Genomic DNA, 20,962 nt, shown 5'->3' on the forward strand with positions numbered 1-20,962 from the left:
GAGTGCGCGTGAGAGTGCGAGCGTGAGAGAGTGCTTCGCGGCGAGCGCAACATTTTGGGGGCTCGTCCGGGATCGCACGGATCACACGGATCGTACTGTTCGGACGGATCTGACGAGCGGACGAGCGGAACTAAATGACGAGTACTGACGAGTTATTTACAGCACCCGCGACGAGAAAGAGAGCGCGGATGGGAACCCCGAGGCCGAGAGCTCCACGGCTCGAGACAGAGACGGAGATACGACCCGGATCGAGCGCCCCTCAGCTCTCAGCGGAAGTGGTGACACTGCAGGCGATGATGCAGGAGATCCGCCAGATGCGTGAGGATTATGCGGCGTTGCTGCGACAGCGGGAAGCGGAGCCACAGCGTCGAGAACTCCCGCAGCTAAGTTCCTTATTTAACGCGACCGGAGATACGGGAGCGCGGGCCGCCGCGGTCGCGGAAGTGACGCGTGTAGATTTCGTAGACGCGAGAGCGCGAGCCGCCGCGGAAGAAACGCGTGGAAGCTGTGCGCATACGGAATTGGGCTTCAAGTTGAAGCCCGACACGTTCGACGGCTCGACGCCGCTGCGAGAATTCCTCTCCCAATTTCTTCTCATCGCGCGTGCGAATAATTGGGACGACGCGTCAAAATTCGTTGCGTTGGCCGCGAGTCTTAGGGGAAAAGCGCGGACGGTATTAGAGTCGGTCGAAAATTTAGAGAATTTATGTTTTAAAGAACTAAAATCGAAATTGGAGTTGCGTTTCGGCGAGGGGGGTTTGTCGCAAAACTTTTATACGCAATTTACAGGCCGAAAGCAGAGAAATGGAGAAGATTTGGCTTCTCTTAGTGCGGAATTGGAAAGACTGTCGCGATTAGCTTACCCCGAGTGTTCTTTTTCGGTTCGAGATAAGATCGCGTGCGCGCAATTTGTTTCTGCAATATCTGACGGCTTTCTGAGGAGGACTCTCCAATTGGAGGGAATTACCTCCTTAAAGTTAGCGGTAGAAAGGGCGAAAGCTGTAAAGGCCATTCACGGGGAAAATTTCGGAAGTGAGAGGGGTTTTGAAAAAAAAGAAAGACGCATTTCGCGAAACTCGGAAGGGAAGGTGGGAGAAGAGAAGGAGGAGGAGGGTGGAAAGGACAGCGCGTCTCGAGGAGGTTCCAGGACCAATCGCGGGGAGTGTTGGTCCTGCGGAGAGACGGGGCATTTCCGTTCTGAGTGCCCCAGTTATGAGAAAATTTAGACTTTTTTTTATCTTCTATAGAAGCTTAATCGTTTTAGCAATGTTACTGCGAGTTATGTTACTGTTTTTGTTGAAGGAAAGTCTTTGTTCCTGGTAAATAAGAGGAGTTTTCTAAGGAATCCGAAGCGGTTCGTCATCCAACCAAAGAAAGTCTCGGCTCCTTAGAAGAAGCCGCCTGCCCACGGTTTTTGACCCGTGGTTTTTCCGTGGGCCGTAGGGCAAATGCCGGGCGGGGACCTGGGGAGCCCTGCGGGGCGCAGGGTCCACGGGCAGTTCCCCCCCCCTTGTCCGAAGATTTCGAGGAAGAGCGGTAACGTCGGGGGATGTTCCCGCAGAAGAGGAGGTTCGCCCTGGTGTCGGAGGGGAGGAGTCTGGCCAGCTCTTTCCCGGGAAGCCGAAAGAAGCGAAGCCTACCTCGAGGTGTTTTACGGCGAGGGACCAGGAGAGGGCAGTTCGTTAACCTGTGGCAGCAGCCCGGGGTAGAACAAGGGGCCAGCCTGGTGCCCGGGAAGTCGTGTATCGGGGCACTGCCCTTCTGTGGATTGTCGGGACGACAATCTAGGAAGAAGGGGGGCAGTGTTGCACCCGTGATGGAACACCCGTTGCGCGCGGAACTTCGCTCACGAGAAGCCTGAACTTTGCTCGAATAGCTTCAAGCCAAAGCACGTCCCTTGACAACGGGACTCTTTGATTGATTTATTGATTTAATAAAACAGCTGATGATTTGTTCTGGAGCTGCTGGACCGAACGGACGTGTGTCCACGCTCTCTTGTATCGCGCCTTGTTTTAATAAACGCTAACCGAGTTCCTTTTGTAAAACGGTGTTCCCTTTATTTCCGCGGGTCACGGGAGTGAGTGCGCGTGAGAGTGCGAGCGTGAGAGAATGCTTCGCGACGAGCGCAACAATATAATTTATAGTAAAAAAGGATGATCCTCCACATTGTAACATCCGTAAAACATACGTTACGTTACGCTATGTATTTTTATCATCTTTTTTTATTATAAAATATATACTAACCTTATATTCTCAAGTAGCAAGCTGACGTTATTTATCGTCATTTTAACGTCAAAATGTCGTCAAAAAGATCTTTTTAACGTCAAAATGACAATAAATAACCTCAGCTTGCTACCTGGGTTGATGTTCTCATCAAATAATATTTTTCAATATTAAATTAATTTTTCTTACATTAATTAGATTTATCTTTTATCTAGATTTATCTAGATATTATTTTTGATAGCAGTTCTTTCTCTTATCAGGTAAGAATAATATTTTGTATTAAAAATGAGTACCTAATTAAGTAATATGTTGTGTTGTGGTTATTCTTGTTCAGAAGCTCTAAATCATGTATACATAACTTCTTGTGTTACAGCTTTCGTTATAAGAGAGAAATAAGTGCTAAATAGTGTGCTTTCATTATAAGAGAGAAATAAGTGCTAAATAGTGTGCTAAACATGACAGAGTAAGTACAATCTATGAGAAATTCGTGGTTATATGTATAAAAAATGTAATACATCTTTTTCAGAAAAACTAGTAAAACACGACAAGGCAGAGCTAATCGCCAATAAATTGAGACTCTCATATGCCATTTGGAACGCCATCCATACATGGCCACGGGAAAATTGAATAGCATTAACGAAAATGAAAATGCATAAGACAGTTGGAACGAATTAGCCACATTATTGAATTCGTTAGCACCAGATGGAAAAAAAAGATGTGAAATCCTGGAAGACCGTAAGTATATATAGTGCATTAATATTCTTTATTGATATGTATATATATATATACATAGTACTAGACACTACAGACGCTTTGCGCGCGCTATTTAGCTTTAACATTATGCTATTACTATGACACTATTAACTCCTTGATACACACAACTGTCAAAATATACAATGACAGCTGCAAATGAAATAAGCGCAGCAAGAGAACCAATCGGCATCGCGGAAAAGCGACAACAATAAACTTCACATCTCCTTTTTAGAACAGGATTGTGATATAAAGATTAATATATTTATATTTTTATTATTTATTATGGTATATTACATTATGTTGTAGACTTGGCGAGATTATAAATCGAAAGTATCAGAAAAAGTGCAAAAATTAAGACGATTAAGAGCACAGACAGGAAATAATCCAATAAATATTACTATAGACGAATTGGACAAGCGTGTGTTAGGTATCATTGGACATGACTATGTTCAAGGTTTACCTAATGTACCAGATAGTTTTCCAGAGGAAAATAATGTAAGTAAAAATGTTTCATATAAAAATGTATGTACACTTATTTCTATGCAATATATCTATATATATATATATATATATATATATATATATATTAAACATTATCTCATTTGCAGAATGCTATAGAAGAATTAACAGCAGAAAATGTTGAAATATTAAACATTCCGCCTGTGCCAGTTGTTATTCCAGAGATAACAGACAGAATAGAGACTGGTATGTTTTTTATTTTATTAATGTCATAGTAAGAATTTATTTAAACGTAATATATTTATAAATAACTTTAATTTTAGTTTAACTTTAGCTACTGCAACCCGATTTTCCTCGGTCTCGCCAGCCGAGAAGGCGCGGCCACAAATTAATTGCTAATAGACAGGCGGCAGCTCCGAGGTGTTCACGGTGTCAATGTCCTCACCGTCACCTTCCATATACGTTATCCTCGACGAAACATTCCGATTGGGCGCCAGGTGCGATTACGCGCACCACGTTTCGACAATTCAAGTCTCGAAATCTGTTTCTACTGCCTCACCGCAAGCTCAGGGCGTAGTTCCAAGTCACGAGGGGTGAAGGCGGAGAGGGAGCGTAACGCAATCGACACAAAATAAATAATAACAATAAAGATATATTTCACATAAGCGGTATGCACAATATGGTTGGAATTCAGGATCAAATACAGTTCCGATGTTCGGTAGCACCGCGGTAATCGAGTCGGCGGCTAACACACGCACGGGGCGCGTGATCGCCTGATGTCCGCGAGGCTCTCTTTTCGAGCGAGCGCGATAATACTTGTCCGAACGAACGGCGCAAAATACCCGCGAGGCTCTTAAGCGAGCTCAGCAATCTCGATCCGTACAGTCGCGGAAACGCGGTAATTCGCACGACGCGAGTACGCAATGTCCTCAATCCGCATACGCAACCCTTCCCAAAACCTCGGCGCTACACATAAACACGAATGCACAGTCGGCCGCGAATGCACAATACCGTAAACTCGAACACGCAATGACTCTCATGAACGCGACATGGTACACGAAACGTGAATTCACAATACGTTCGCGAAATTCCCTTTCCGAGCGAGCGCGACGATACTTGCTCGCACACGCGACGCAAAATATCCGCGAAGCTCTCGACGCAACGCAATGTGCCCGACGCAATATACTTCCTGAAAGTACGTTCGCGAAATTCCTTCTCGAGCAAGCGCGACGATACTTGCTCGCACACACGACGCAAAATGTCCGCGAGGCTCGCGACGCAACGCAATGTGCCCGACGCAATACACTTCTCGAAAGTACACTCGCGAAATCCCTTCTCGAGCAAGCGCGACGATACTTGCTCGCACACACACGACGCAAAATATCCGCGGAGCTCGCGACGCAACGCACGCACGATGCTCCTCCGTGCACGACGAGCACCGATTTCCACAACTACGCAACACTATACAACCATATCTTCCGAAGCGCACCGCCCGCGGCACGTTTCCGCCCGCGGCACGCTTCCGCCCACGACTCACGAATATGCAACATTAGACAATTAACTCGAATTGACTGTTGCCCGCGTTTGGAGCTTTCGAGGAGGGCCTCACTAATTTTCCTGACTGCGATCCCGGCCGGCCACGCGTCCGCGATCTTAACTGCAAGCCACGACAAGCGAACCGGCATCCACGGCAACGGGAGCCGGCAACCACGTGCAGAGGTTAATCCGGTCGATCTGCACGGTAATCTAATCGGTATTCACGCTCAATCGTACGGGGCCGTGGCCGAGATCGAGCCCTTAATATCGCGGCAGTACCGGAGTGGAGATCTTACAGGTTAGCTGCTCGCTGCTGCTCGGCAGCGTCGGGGCGCTCGTCCAGAGGTGGCTCCTCGGCTGCGGCTGGTTCGACAGTGCGGAGTGGCCGCTCTGGCGGGACCGCGCCGGGCCCCCGCACACGCGCCTTAAAGCTCGTAGTGTTCTGCCCCGCCGATTGGTCGTGCGTGTCGCCGTGCTCGCGGCGCCGCTCGTAATGTCCGCCGTTTCCCGCGGTCCGTTCAATCCGCTGTTTCGTATACGGGCCCATTGCCGTCCTAGCCCGGCTGGCCAGGCCGTGGCTATGCCGCTCGGCCCGTCGGTCCCGACGGAGGAGATGTACGGGTCATCCACCCGCGCTGCAGCCGCGGGGGTGCACCCTTGGTAACGCTGCGGCGGGGCCAGGGTCGTGCCGTGCGAGACTTGTTCCTGCGCTTCTTCAGCGGCGGGCCCCGGCGACCCGCCCGTCGGCCAACCACTCCGCCCAGCGCTCTCGAAACGCCCGTCCTTCCCTCGTAGCGACACTCCGGTCGTTACATGCCTCCATCGTCGGTGATCCCACGCTCCGGCACCACCGGTCATTCCTACGAAATCTAACTTAAAGGCGATTAGCGCAAATGGCCCTTCCCCTTCCCGAGTCGAGGCGCCATCCCCGACCTTCCCCTCGGCCGAGCTACCGCCTGGGTGGAGGACGCGACTTTGTCACGTCACACTACATGGTGTATGTGTTTGCATATTAACTTTCATTTATATATGAATATGTACACTCTCGGACGGAATAGCCTACAAGTATGAAGTTGGCTGCGTTCAGAGTTTATCTTTTTTTTTTCAATGTTGAGGAAGAAAGATAAACTCTCAATACGGCCAACTTCATACTTGTAGACTATTCCGTCCAAGAGTGTACGCTATGAAATATATATTGTATATTTAATTGTTTGGATTTTTGTATATGTCTAATGATGAATATCAGTTATTTTTACGTATTAATTTTATTTTTATGTGCATATTAATATTATAAAAGTATATTTTATACAAGAAGATAAGATTAATATGTCTTACTTTTTTAGATACTACAGTTTTAACTGTGGAATTTGAGGAATTCGATGAACGTATATATTAGAATGAAGATTCTGTACTTCAACGTCAACCATTGCAAGATATTACAGAACCCTCAGTGTCACAAAGTAAGTGTTTGCATAAAATATAAAGAAATTGAAATTTTATACAAACATTTCGTGCGATTAAATGAAAAAGGATTTTAAGTGTCCCACACGCAATATATGTTTGTACTAAATTAAAATTTCTTTAAATATAGAAATTAAAAATTTTATCCACAAATATGTATTGTATATCTCAGATTTATCTTTATATTTTAATAGATATACCGGAAGAACTATCACCGTAAAACTCATTCAATAAGAAATCAAATGAAAAAAATAAAAAAGAATCAGGCATGAAACGTAAGTATAGCATTGTTCGCGAAATCGCTGATTAATCCCGGCGATGGTAGCGGGGTGAGAAGGACGCGCGTGGAGGGTGTTAACAAATTATGCCTTTATTTTTTGTGTAACTCAGACCACAGTCTGAGCCGTCTTTAATGAAATATGTACAGTCTGACCTGAGAAACGATGAGCGGTGTATAATGAGAAGTCTTTTGATGCGCGAGGCAATTGTATAAATTGCCTCGCTCGTGGTGATTCGCCCGTGAGCCGTTGAGACACGTGGCGGTCGGCACTCGCGCACGTGTGAGCCTGAGTCGTCGTGTTGATGTACCAGAGCTGGCTGGGGTGAGCGGTCTCTTTACACTTTACAGTCTCTTGGCAGCTTCAATCACTGCGAGCGGCACGGTATGCAGTTCTACGAACAGAACTCACAGAGCACACGTCGTACGTACGATCACAACGCGGACATGTTTCTCTCTGAGGCGAGGGAGAAGCTCGCGATGAGCGCGCCCGTGCTTGCGCAAGCTGCCGCGTCGATCCGGCCTGTCGATACCCGATCGAAGCTGCCATCTGATGAGATGGCGCAACGCGAGCGTAATCTCGAACATTCCGCCCGCCATCAGCAACCTTGTTGATGATTCCTTACTCGTGATCCTTTATCCTGATGAAATGGGTAATACGGCAAGCTTGGCAATTGGCCGGGTGAGCATCGTGGTGGCCGTCTTGAGGGTAACCACCCTAGTAAGTCCATCCTTTCCGGGGTGCAAAGCCGTTACTCTTGCGAGTGGCCATTTGCACGGTGGAGAGCGTTCGTCGGTGAGCAGCACGATAGAACCCACCTTGATGTTGTTGTTAGGATGATGCCACTTGGATATCGCCTGCTGGCGTTGCAGATAATGCGCCGACCATTGCGCCCAAAATTGTTGAACATGCTGCTGGATGAGCTGCCACCGAGATAGTCGCGAGGTTGCCAGGTCGATCAGAGATGACTCGGGTATGGTAGTGAGTGGACCTCCAATGAGAAAATGACCTGGGGTGAGCGCTGAGACGTCTTCAGGGTCGTCGCTCAACGGTTCCAACGGCCTTGAGTTGAGAATGGCCTCTATTTGCGTAAGCAACGTTGTTAGTTCTTCCGTCGTGAGTAGAGTCTCCCCGATGGTCCGTCTCAAATGAAACTTCACGGACTTTACAACCGCCTCCCACTTGCCCCCCATGTGTGGAGCACCTGGTGGGTTGAACTCCCATCTTATGCCGTCAAGTTGCAACACTTGAGCAATCCGTTGATGTTCTTGAGCGTCTTGGACGAACATTTTCTTGAGCGCGGCGTCTGCTCCAATGAAAGTTGTCCCGCAGTCCGAGTACATGGTCTGAGCAATTCCCCTTCTCGCTGCAAATCTTCGGAAGGCTGCTATGAATCCTTCTGATGAGTAGTCACTGACTACTTCGAGGTGAATTGCGGAGGTGGAAAAGCAGACGAACACACAGATCCATCCCTTGTATGTTTTCGCACCTCGTCCCTTCCATGTCTTGATGGTGAGCGGTCCGGCATAGTCGACTCCTGTATGAGCAAACGGACGTGACGGCGTAACCCGAGAGAGAGGTAGTTGGCCCATCAGTTGATGAGCACGGATCCCCCTCTGCCGAGCACACACGACACACCGTAAGATATGAGACTTCACCGGAGCCCGTCCGCCGATGATCCAATATTGTTGCCTGACATGAGCCAATGTCAGCTGTGTTCCTCCATGTAAAGTACGCAAATGGGCGTGGGCGATGATTAAAGTTGAGAACCGTGAGTGGCGAGGTAAAATCGCCTGATGTTTGTTGTCTTGAGCTAGTGCTGATTGGTTGAGGCGGCCGCCAACTCGGATAACCCCTTGAGCGTCTATGTACGCAGTCAATCGACTGAATGCGTGAGTAGGTGGTAGTCTCGAATTGGCCGTGAGCATCTTGATCTCATGCGTGAAGTATGCCGCTTGAGTAGCCTTGATCCAGAATAGTCTGGCCTTCTCCAAAGCTGAGTGCAAGTCCAGTGACTTGGCTCGGCGCTTTCTCAAGAGAGAGATAAACCTGAAACAGAGAGCTGTTACTTTCAATAATTTATTGAGGGTTGAGTACCTATATATGAGGTCCCAGTGGTATTCCGACTGAGATGCCGCTGCATGTAGCGCAATGCCAGGACGGGCCTCACTGCAGCTCAACTCGTCCGACAGCGCGGGTTGTGATGGCCATGCTTCAGGTGTGAGTATCCACGGTGGTCCCGTCCACCATAATGAGTGGCTTTGAAGTTGAGAAGTAGTCAATCCTCGTGATGCGCAATCGGCTGGATTGGATGTACCAGGTACGTATCTCCAGTGTGCCTTTGCAGTGAGATCTTGAATCTGAGAAACTCGGTTTCTCACAAAATCCTTCCAGCGCGATGCATGAGATTTGATCCACGTGAGTGTCACAACAGAGTCCGTCCACAGGTGAATTGCTGTAACGTTCAACTTCAAGGTGGCTTGAACGTATTGCATGAGCCTTGAGAGCAGCAGTGCTGCGGAGAGTTCAAGTCTCGGGATGGTGAGCCGTTTGAGCGGTGCTACCTTAGTTTTGGAGCACACCAATGAAATCGTGGCGTCGTTTGAGCTGCGGACGGTGATATATACGACTGCAGCCATTGCTAGTTGAGAAGCATCAGAAAAGCCGTGAAATTCCACTGACGAGGTACTCCATGTGTTATACCATCGAGGTATTGAGATTCTGCTTAAGCTGGTGAGTTCTTTTCTGATAGTGAGCCACCGTGATGAGAGCTGGGATGGCAGTGGTTCATCCCATCGGAGCTTATGAAGCCATAGCTCCTGCAAGAGCATCTTCGCCTTGATCACTACTGGTGATGCAAAGCCTAGTGGATCGAATATCTGAGCCACTTCAGACAAAACGAGGCGTTTGGTGAACTGAGTGGTGTGCGATGAGATCCTTGTTGAGAATGTGAATGAATCTTCGTGAGGAAGCCAGTTTAATCCGAGGATTTTGGTTGTGCAATCGTCAAATGCAATTTGCGAGCCCTGTTCCTTTTCTGCTTGAACCGCAGTGAGCACATCTTGATGAGTCGCGTGCCACTTTGATAATGGAAAACCGCCCGCCATGCACAAATTCTTCAGTTGCACTGCAATTTCCTTTACCTGCTGAACTGTGTCGGCGCCTCCAAAGGTGTCGTCAACATATCGACCCTCAGTGAGTGGCGGCACTGCAAGGGGAAACTTATGGCCTTCATCCTTCACCAGTTGCAGCAGTGTTCGCACTGCTAAGAACGGGGCACCCTTGGTACCATACGTGACCGTTGTTAGATAATTTTCCACTTCCTTGAGTTGTTTGTCGATCCAGAGAACCCGTTGTAAATTCCAGTCATCCTTATGTACGTTGATTTGCCTGTACATTTTAGTGATGTCAGTTGCCACTAAATGCCGAAACTGTCGAATCCAGAGCAAAACGTCTGTGACGTCTAAATGCAACTTGGCTCCCGTATACATGATATCATTGAGTGAGCGGCCGGATGTAGATACACTCGAGCCATTAAACACCACACGTAATTTTGTGGTTGCACTGTCTGGTTTGAGCACGCCGTGATGTGGCAAGTAATATTGCGCGTGCTGGCTGGAAACGGGTGAAGCCTCCGTCATGTGATTGAGCTCTCGATATTCTGTCATGAACTGATGATACAGGCGTCGATAGTTGTCATCTCGTGCGAACCTTCTTAGTAAGCCCTGCAGGCATCGATGCGCAGTGTGATACGAATCCCCAAGAGTATCAGGTGATGATTTTAACGGAAGTCGAACCGTGTAGCGACCTGTTGAGTCCCGCGAAACAGTGCTCTTGTAATATTCTTCACATCTTTGCTCGTCAGGCGTAAGATCATGAGTATTACTTGCAGGCACTTCTTCTTGTGTCCAGAATTTCGCCAGCAACTCGTCGAGAGCATCTTCTCTCTCCTGAATCGAGGCATGGTGCACTGCAGCAGATGCCGATGATGATGTGTCGACAGGTCCGAGAACGAGCCATCCAAAAATTGAGAGCTGCGCAATTGGCATCAATGGATCTTGTTTGATGATGTTGGGCTTGATGATCTGCCCATATGAGTCAGCTCCAATGATGATATCCACTGGCCGTGGTGTGAGAAAGTCTGGATCGGCCAAGATTAACTTGGTGAGATGCGGCCATTCCTGTGGTGCAGCGTTGAATGATGGCAAGATGTTGGTTAACGTCTGCAAAATGTGAGCTTGAATGATGACGTCTGATCTTGAGTAAAGTGAGCGGAGCTGGAGTGAGGCAACTCCTCGAGTTTGAGTTGACTTTTCGCCCCCAATTCCAGTAATGATGATGACAGAATGATGACGAGGAATGTTGAGCTGACGAATGAGTGATTCAGAGACGAAGGTGAGTTCTGAACCTGAATCGATGAGAAGCCGTACGCGCTGAGTAGTCACAAATGAATTTATCTGAGCCAGGGCCGTAGCTAATAAGGTTGAGTGTGATGAGCGGGCCAAAGAGGAGTGAGCGACGATTGCACCATCTTCCTATTGAGCTGCCGCAGCTGAGCTGGTGCTCGGCTTCGCTGATAAGTTCGCCTGATGAGCTTCATGCAGCATCGTGTGGTGTCGGTTGGTGCACTTCTTGCACCCTCGTGAGCTCTTACATGAGCGGACGTTGTGGCGGCCGAGGCAATTGAAGCAGAGCCTCCGTGAGATGACAAGTTTCTGTCGTTCGACCGGTGAGAGATCCCTAAATTTTGTGCACGTCACAACGAAATGCGTGCCGTTGCAGCAGTCACACGGGTACACCGTGGAGCCGTCTGATGATTCCGTGCGGGCCGGTTGAACTGCCGCATGGTGAGCTGTCGAACGCCTGGATGTTGAGGCGACCGTGCTCCCTGAGCTGACCGTGGACTCTATCCTCTCGAGTGCTCGAGCTCGAGAGGTGAGAAACTGCTCGAGCTGCTCGAATCGCGGATACTCGCGTTTTGCTCCTAGGGACGTCTCCCACTGCTCCTTCGTCTGGCGATCCAGCTGCCTGGACAGCTGGTACACCAGGATGCTGTCTCCCAGATCCTGTGAGACGCCCAAGGCTTGCAGGCCCTTTATTCCTTCCTTGAAGGTGTTGAGCAACTTGTCCAGTGATGCGGCGTTTCTCTGCACTGGTGTTGAGCTGGCAAAGAGTTGGTCTAGATACGACTGAATGAGCAGGCGTTTGTTTTCGTATCGCTCGACGAGCATCTCCCATGACGGGTTGAGAGAATCTCCGGTGAGAGGCAGTCCGGAGATGAGCTGAGAAGGTGTGCCTTCAAGCGAGAGTCGCAGATAGTGAAGTTTTTCCACGTCAGTGATTTGTCGGCTATCAAGGATGACGGCCCTGAATAGGTCGCGGTACGTGGGCCAAGTAGCGTAATCGCCCTTGAAGGACGGGATGTTTATGTCCGGCAGTCTCTGTTGAGACTGTGAGGGCTGCACCGTTTCAAGCGCCGCCTTCGGAGCAAGCCTCTCCGCTAATGCGCCCTTGAGCTTCGCCAGAGAGCGACGAGCCGCCATGCACTCCTGCGCCTCCACCGCGAAGGCGTTCTTCGAGAAGTACTCATGAGTGATGAGCGCCGCCGGCCATGAGGCTTCGAAATAGGTGTGATCCTTAAGGAACGCCTTGTGCACTTCCTCGAGCTGGATCGAGATCTGGAGAATTTCATCCACCGACGTGTCATCTGCGGTAGATGGCAACGTCTGGTTGATGGCCCGCACCGTTGCGATGCGATTCATCTGCGTCTGCACCTTCAGCGTGAGCTCCGCGGACAGCCGCACCGGTGAGGCCTGACGCTCTGAAGTGCGCTTGTCGGTCGGCAGCTCGAGTAATGGAGAGGTCTTCCCTCCCGTCCCGGTTTTGGCGGGATCCGTCATGATGAGCCGCCCCTGAGCTGTTCACGATGAGAAACCTGAGAAACGTCGAGACACGTGTAAGAAAATGCTGCACGAATCGAGAACGTTCGAGGAACGCGAGAGAAAGCGCTATGCGAAGCGAGAGTCATGTATTGAGCACGTGATACTGTTTATGTGACACTCGCGAGGGCGCGTGAACACTCGTGTAACACTCGCGAGCGCGCGTGAGAATGTCTGTCTTTCACTCGCGACAGCGCTATAATGTCTACGTGGCACATCGCGGAGGGCATGCCCCTTTCACGTGATCTGTGTCTGAGCCACACCACAAGTTCCACGCATCCGGCTCGAAGGACCAAATGTTCGCGAAATCGCTGATTAATCCCGGCGATGGTAGCGGGGTGAGAAGGACGCGCGTGGAGGGTGTTAACAAATTATGCCTTTATTTTTTGTGTAACTCAGACCACAGTCTGAGCCGTCTTTAATGAAATATGTACAGTCTGACCTGAGAAACGATGAGCGGTGTATAATGAGAAGTCTTTTGATGCGCGAGGCAATTGTATAAATTGCCTCGCTCGTGGTGATTCGCCCGTGAGCCGTTGAGACACGTGGCGGTCGGCACTCGCGCACGTGTGAGCCTGAGTCGTCGTGTTGATGTACCAGAGCTGGCTGGGGTGAGCGGTCTCTTTACACTTTACAGTCTCTTGGCAGCTTCAATCACTGCGAGCGGCACGGTATGCAGTTCTACGAACAGAACTCACAGAGCACACGTCGTACGTACGATCACAACGCGGACATGTTTCTCTCTGAGGCGAGGGAGAAGCTCGCGATGAGCGCGCCCGTGCTTGCGCAAGCTGCCGCGTCGATCCGGCCTGTCGATACCCGATCGAAGCTGCCATCTGATGAGATGGCGCAACGCGAGCGTAATCTCGAACAAGCATAATTGTCAACAAGTTTGAAGTAGAAGTTGTTACAGATGCACTCAGGCACGTGGCCACGTGTGCGTGCGTGCGTTCGTGCGTGTGTGTATGTGTGTGTATGTGTGTCAGTGTGTGTGTAAAATAATCATAAATGGTTGCAGATAATGTCACACGGTTAGATTCACACTATTCTGAAGCTCGAAAAGAATTTACAGACATCGCAAATAAACATGCAGATGCAATGCACGTTCGTATCCATGTTAATTAATTATTAATAATTTAATGTTATATAAATTAATTTCAATGTTATGTAATTTAATTTTAATTTGTATGTATGTAGATTTATTGTGTATCCCCGTAGGGTTTACAAGGCGTTTTTTTTTTATAAGAAACGTACCCAAACCTCTTACAAATCACTCCCTTACACGCCCTGGCCATATGCGACCTTACAATTCATTCTATTTCCCTCTCCCTCCCCCCTCTTCCTTCATCCCTCTGTTTATCTTCTTCTGCTTCCTCCGGTTCCGCGTACCTTCGCCTTCCTCCTTCCTGTCTCAACTGTTCCCTGTCCTCGTCCGTTTCCCTCAGCCACCTCTCCGCTTCCCTCCTATCCACCACTGCTCTCCTTTCCCTCCGTCTCTCACCCTCCTCACGCTCACCACACCCCTCTATTTTATTCTACCTTCTCTCCTCCTTTCTTCCCCTGAACTTCGTCCTCGTCCGTTTCTCCTCCATCCTTCTCGTGATCTCCTTCTCCACACGACCTTACAATTCCTTTCCCCTCCTTTGCGACCTTACATTTCATTTCACCTCCCTTCGTCTTCCATCCGTCCATCTCCTTCCGCCTCCCTTACTTCAACCACCTCTTTGCTACCCTTCTTTCTGCCAATGCTCTTCCCCTTTCCTTCCGTATCTCTCCCTCCTCTCGCTCGCCGCCTTCACTCCTTATTCCACCTTCTCTCTGAAAATAAACTGTGTTATAACATCATCTTCCCTTGCGACCTTATATTTCATTTCCCCTCCCTTCGTCTTCCATCCGTCCGTCTCCTTCCGCCTCCCTTGCTTCAGCCACCTCTTTACTTCCTTCCTTTCTGCCACTGCTCTTCCCCCAAGTAGAACAAATCAGTCATGAAAATATCAAAATGACATCATTCTGTAATCATTTTTTACGCGTCATCGTGACGTCAAAATGGCCCATTAGAAGCATCTAATCTTGACTAATCACTACTTCTCTTTGACTTTTATTTGATCTTTTCGTTCTATTTAAGAATATACTCGAAATATGTTATGAGAACTGAAGAAAATTATGACTGATCATGCAATTTGTAACAATATATACTGTTACATATATCGCGAGTCTCGTAAAACAGCATGTCATAAGTCAGTCATTTCAAACTGATTCTTGACGTTGACCATATGATGACATAAAATTCATCATTTTAATGTCACCTTGACGTTTCTGTGATTAACTTGTTCTACTTGGGCCCTTTTCCTTCCGTCTCTTTCCATCCTTTCGCTCGCCGCCTTCTCTCCTTATTCCACCTTCACTCTCTTTCACCTCCGCCTTTACCTTTAACCCTTCCAAACAGACTCTCCTCCATCCTTTCCGTAATCTCGTCCTCCTCCGTCCCCTTCTAACTCCTCCATTTCTCCTCTCTCCTCTCCTTTCTCCTTTCCTTCTCCTCTCTCTCTCTCTTACCCTCCTCGTATCCACCAATTTATCCTCGTCCATCTTCATCCTTAATCTACTCCCTTCCTCGTCGCTTTCTCTCCTTCTCCTTCTATCACCTGTCTATATGGCCGGCCCCTTCGATCGTTCGATCCATCGACCCGTCTCGATGACTCCCTGCTCCGTTTCGCACCTGCCGCGCCACCATCGACAATCCCTCTGTCTCGCGACAGGTCGATCGATCGCTCGATCGAAACTCCATGCTGCCAACTCGCTCAGCTTCCTCATCGTGTAACCTGGCCCCTTTATCTTCCTGCTTCTCATCCTAACCTCTCAAGCGTTCCCTTACTTTCTCTCATCACTACTCTTCAACCACGCTATCCTCGACTTCTCCTCCACTTTCACAGCTTCCTCCGAACCTCCTTAACAAGCTCCGCACCCTACTTCATCTTCCCTTACTCTTTACCTTCTCTCAAAACCCTTTTCTTACTCCTCTCCACTCCGGGCCAACTCGTCCACTACGTCTCCCCACTACCCTCCTCCTAATTTTAATTTGTAATTGACAGACATTAGCTGAAGCTGTGATGAAAATAAGCGAAGCAATTAACACAATGGCTGAGAATGGAGAACGACAAACGCATTTACTGGAGATTGTTCTGGAGAGGTTAAATTAAACACATTAAGATACTTTTACATTAAGATACGTTTAATAATTATGTTATAAGAAAGTATTTATGTATGTGCAATAATAATAATAATGTAGATACATTAAATAAAAATATTTCTTAATCCAATAATATATTTAATAATAATATTTCTTAATCCGCACTACTATAATACTACTAATTCTTATTTGATTTCTTGTCTTATTCATATCTTATCCAGGATAATAAAACCGATTAAATAAAATTTTATGCCTCTACTTAACAACGTTGACGATGTTAAAATATAAGATTATTTTGGCAATTTATTTTAGAGATATATCCTCCATACACACGCTCATACATATATAACCGAATGTGATTTATTATCTTACGTGCTCATCCGCACTACGATAATTAGGAAACCATTCCAGCATTAATTGATTTTGAATACGTTGTGCTACCGCGCGAGGTCCTCTCCGAAGTTCTGCTTGTATTTCTGCATTGTTCAAATGGTATGCAGGTGCAGGTTCATGTGCATTTTCAATTTCTACATCAATAGGTAATCTGTAATGCAAGCGCATATTATGTAAAATAACACATGCATTGACAATTTGTCCAGCGAAATTTGGTGCATACATGAGAACACGCTGGGACGATAGACATCTACATATTGCCTTTAATACACCGAAAAACCTTTCGACAATGTTGCGTGCTTTACATAATTTTAAAGTATATTGATACTCAGAATGATAAATTTCTTTTCGCCAGTACATAGAATAACAATTAATTTATATTGATACTGTCTACTCCATTCGGGATAATGCGCCAATGGAGTCATCAGCCAAGGCTCTAATGGATATCCAGCGTCACCTAAAAATACATAAACATTATAATTTATATAATACATAAACATATTAAAAAATATATATATAACTGTAGGGCTTAAATTATTTTTACCAATTAAATATGTTCTTCTTTCACCACGGTTATAATAAAATTCCATTGCGCGTTTAATAGCTGAAGTATTCCATATGTATGCATCATTCCGTGCTCCTGGATATCTTGAATTTATATTTAAAACTTTTAAATCTGGATCTACTATCTATAAAAAATATTCATAATCACACGTATGCACACACGGGGAGAAAGAAAGAGAGAGAGTTAAAAGTAAATATGAAATATAAAACAAAAGTAATATAAATCTTATGAATTATACTTACTGCTTGGACATTCAAGGAATGGTTACCATGATGGTTGATATACGCTTCCTCGTGAATATGAGGTGCTAGAATGTTTACGTGTGTGCAATCTATTGCTCCAATACAACCAGGAAACGGTTGTGGAGCATGTAAAAATTTATTTCTTGCTGCAGTTCTTTCTTGCACTGTCATTGGAAATAGGATCCATCGTCGCAATAGATATACATTCATGAAATGGGTTACTCTGTGTATACAACGACTAGTAGAAGGTTGACTTATAACAAGTTCACACTGATTGCCAACTGGCCTTTGATAACTGCCATTAGCATAAAAATTGATTGCTGTCAACACTTGAATCTCCGCACTCAAACCATTTATGCGTATTCTCATCAAGTCATTCCTTAATACATCCACAATATGCATCACTATTTCTTGAGAAACTCTGAATTTTGAAAGAAATTCATTGTGTGGTAACTCGAATGGATTCTGAGCATCTCGCAAAATTCTTCTCTCAATTCGTCGTTCAACCCTCCTTACTCTTTCTTGGAGAATAAATAAATCCCACACCAAATATGCTTCAGCCATCTAACTAGATAATAAAAACAAGAAAAAATAAAAACTAAAATACATAAAGAAATAATTAACAGTACGATTCAATTAATTTTATGTAAAACATAAAAAAAATCATGACAGACGACGTTTTGGCTAAATTAATGTAATTGTCTTGTAAATATACTTTTCACAATTATAAAGTGTACTTTATGTTTTTCGATTTTACGGTAAAACGTACATCATTTTTACGTTATTTCTTAGACTGCCTTTCGATATTCACTGCCAGAACAGAAAATTTATAATGTACGTGACGTAAAGTATAGATTTTCAGTACTGGTTGTAAATATCGAAACGCAGTGTTAGTATAAAATAATTAACGAATAAATAAATACTTACCCGACTGCAGCAATAAGCCTTGCTTTTTACGGCAATGACGACGACAGGAAAGGCAGACAATTTCTGCCTGTAATCTGGTTTCTGATACCAGAGTAGAAATGGAGATGTTTAAAAGAAATCACAGACAATGGTAGAGGACCAGTTTGTAAAATGCTGCAACAAGAGGAATATTCCATATTATGTTTAAAAAGCTACTTAGTTATAAAGTTTTCTAAAAAATAATCAGTTAAGAGTAGCTAAAAATCAATTACAAGCATTCTGAAAATGTTTTTAACATTTTGAATATAACCTTCAGTTTACACCCCTCACCTCCGATTTTGATGAACTTAGGCTTAATCGACGCGTTTTTGCTCAAAACGACTGAATCTGGCAGAAAAAAGTGTCGCTCTGCCCCGCGAAGCGAGATATTAACAGTCAAAGTTGACGACTCTCAGGTTATGAAACCTGTCATACCGACGAGATGTAGCGACTGGTAGCGACATAAACATGCCCTGCGGGGGCATATGCGCATGCTCAGTGGCCGCACGCGCATGCAAAAGTGCGCGAATTTCAAACCTATGTATACTTATAATGCATATCGCTTGACTTTGATGATGAATATGTCGCAGTCACATGGTGTACACACACACACGCGGGGGGGGGGGTGCAAGGGGGGCCTACGGCCCCCCTCCCGCACCCCCTCCGCCGGTAGGCAGGGTGAACCTCGCTTTACAACTTATTGTTAGCATAGGTTAGTGACGCGCTTTACAAGTATGCGCTTTGTAAATTGAAGCACATACAAAGCACATACTTGTAAAGCGCGTCACTAACCTATGCTAAGTTGTAAAGCGAGGTCCACCCTGCCTACCGGCGGAGGGGGTGCGGGAGGGGGGCCGAAGGCCCCCCCTTGCACCCCCCCCCCCGCGTGTGTGTGTGTGTGTGTGCGTACATCATGTGGCTGCAACATATTCATCATCAAAAGCCACGCAAGGATGTTAGGTGATAGAATTTAAATAACATATTGTCAGGAAAAGTTAGTAGATTTATTAATTCAGTATGATGTTTTGGCAGCTACAATTAAGTGTAGTAAATGTAGCAATGATATTAATATCGATAAAGAGATATTAATGTACCGATGTAGAAAACGGTACTATGTAAAAAATGTACACAAGAAACGTGTGTTCAAGCAGTGCTGGTACTTGGTTCTTGATCTCTGGATGTCCCTGGCTGGTCCTCAGAGGTGAATGTCGGAGGATATATTTCGGCGATGATCTCAAAGAAATTTTCAATTCGTTCCAGACGGCTATAGGCGCGTTTGAAAAGAAATTCGCACAAATATCCAAGGACGTGATCCTCCCTGGTTCCGTACCTTGGAATATTGCCGCGAACTTCTCTCCAAACACGCTCTATGTGCTGCGTATGAGCGCCTGAAATTGGAAAAATTTATTAGATACAAGGAATAAAAATAATATAATTAACAACTGTACAATTTCGATTATTTTAATATATATATTAATTTTAAACATCTCTCACCGCTTTCAGGATCGACGAAGTTAAAGGAATGGTTAACTGTCGCATGTTGGAAGCCCTCATTGTTTAGACAATTATAGGACTTCCAACAATCTGACATGATCGTAGTGCCTGGCAGTATCCATTCCTTGATACACGCCAGGAGTGTAGTTTCTGTCCGATCCTGAACTGGAACGATGAAAATTTTCTTTAGCCTCGCTCATATCACCTGAATATCCAGTTACCTCTGACGAGCCGACCACGATTATATTTTCTCTTTCCAATCTTTGCCTCGTCAATTTCGACTGTGCTTCCTGGGCCACCAAGTTTCTCACTATGCTGTTCAGCCCAGAACACACAGACCTGTAAAAAGAAATAATATTAATTTTTTATTTCATACATTACTATATATTTTTGAAGAACATATATGCAGTACGTATATTTATGAACATGTTAAAATATAATTACCTCTCGGCAAAAATTAAACCAATCTACAATCGTGGCCGACGACGACACGCCAGTTTCAGCCAGAGTGTCATCTTGACGTGGATGTCGCAACATCAAAAAACATCCAACAATTTTGCATATTGTTGCCACGTCAAGATGACTTTTGCCGAACCAAGTACCTGCTTTGGCACTTTTGTCGAAATCGCACTGCATCGAGACACGTTTCTTGTGTATATTTTTTACGTTGTACCGTTTTCTACATCGGAACATTAATGTCTCTTTATCGATATTAATATCACTGCCACATTTACTACACTTAATTGTAGCTGCTAAAACACCATGCTGGATTAAAAAATCTACTAACTTTTCTTGGAAATACGTTAAATGGCCAAACTCTAACAAGCCCAACATTGTTGCGTGGCGTCAAGCGTGCGATTGCGTGTCGCGTGTCTGACAATAACATTGTTGTGCTTCATTTGTTTAAGTTCGCTAATTTCAAAATTCGTGCATTCAACTGCGTGTGGCTACGGAGCATGCGCGTGCGGCCACTGAGCATGCGCATATGCCCCCGCGGGGCATGTTTATGTCGCTACCAGTCGCTACATCTCGTCGGTATGACAGGAATCATAACCTGAGAGTCGTCAACTTTAACTGTTAATATCTCGCTTCGCGTGGCAGAGCGACACTTTTTTCTGTCAGATTCGGTCGTTTTGGGCAAAAACACGTCGATTAAGCCTAAGTTCATCAAAATCGGAGGTGAGGGGTGTAAACTGAATAATTACCATATATTTTTGTAGCAATGGTATTAGAAGATAAAAAGTATAAAAATATATAAAATGTTTGTCCTAATGTTTTCGTTGGCTTTATTATTACACTTATGTACAATATTGAATTTATTGTTAAAGAATAGAAAAGGATTACCTTGGACAAAAATACTCCCGTGCCTCAATCCGGAAATACTATGATAGTGGCTGCGGTCGACTTGACGCTGCAATTGTGTCGCTATCAGCTATCGAGGGGTCTTGTACCCCTCGATACGCTAACGATAAAATTTGATAATT

At 45.9% G+C, this 20,962-nt stretch overlaps 2 protein-coding genes and 1 pseudogene across 2 annotated transcripts; all 3 read right to left on the reverse strand.

Annotated features, from left to right (window-relative positions):
• Positions 1-7,345: 7,345 nt before the first annotated feature.
• On the reverse strand, positions 7,346-13,530 carry LOC139783350 (uncharacterized). The gene is made up of 3 exons (XM_071722507.1): positions 13,092-13,530; positions 11,365-12,645; positions 7,346-11,118 (listed from the first exon to the last, which is right to left on the reverse strand). Exons 2-3 carry the CDS (start codon positions 12,608-12,610, stop codon positions 7,346-7,348), a joined length of 5,019 nt encoding a protein of 1,672 aa, XP_071578608.1. The 5' UTR covers positions 12,611-12,645; positions 13,092-13,530.
• A 2,286-nt stretch (positions 13,531-15,816) lies between these two features.
• Positions 15,817-17,696, reverse strand: LOC139783351 (putative nuclease HARBI1). The gene is made up of 5 exons (XM_071722508.1): positions 17,040-17,696; positions 16,777-16,921; positions 16,608-16,689; positions 16,212-16,548; positions 15,817-15,831 (listed from the first exon to the last, which is right to left on the reverse strand). Exons 1-5 carry the CDS (start codon positions 17,601-17,603, stop codon positions 15,817-15,819), a joined length of 1,143 nt encoding a protein of 380 aa, XP_071578609.1. The 5' UTR covers positions 17,604-17,696.
• A 1,431-nt stretch (positions 17,697-19,127) lies between these two features.
• On the reverse strand, positions 19,128-20,015 carry LOC139783352 (uncharacterized; annotated as a pseudogene).
• Positions 20,016-20,962: the final 947 nt, after the last annotated feature.

This window comes from Temnothorax nylanderi, unplaced genomic scaffold, assembly GCF_030848795.1.
Source record: "Temnothorax nylanderi isolate EJ_2023f unplaced genomic scaffold, tnyl_v1.0 TNYL_tig0492_pilon, whole genome shotgun sequence".
NCBI classification, from domain to species: Eukaryota; Metazoa; Arthropoda; class Insecta; order Hymenoptera; family Formicidae; genus Temnothorax; species Temnothorax nylanderi.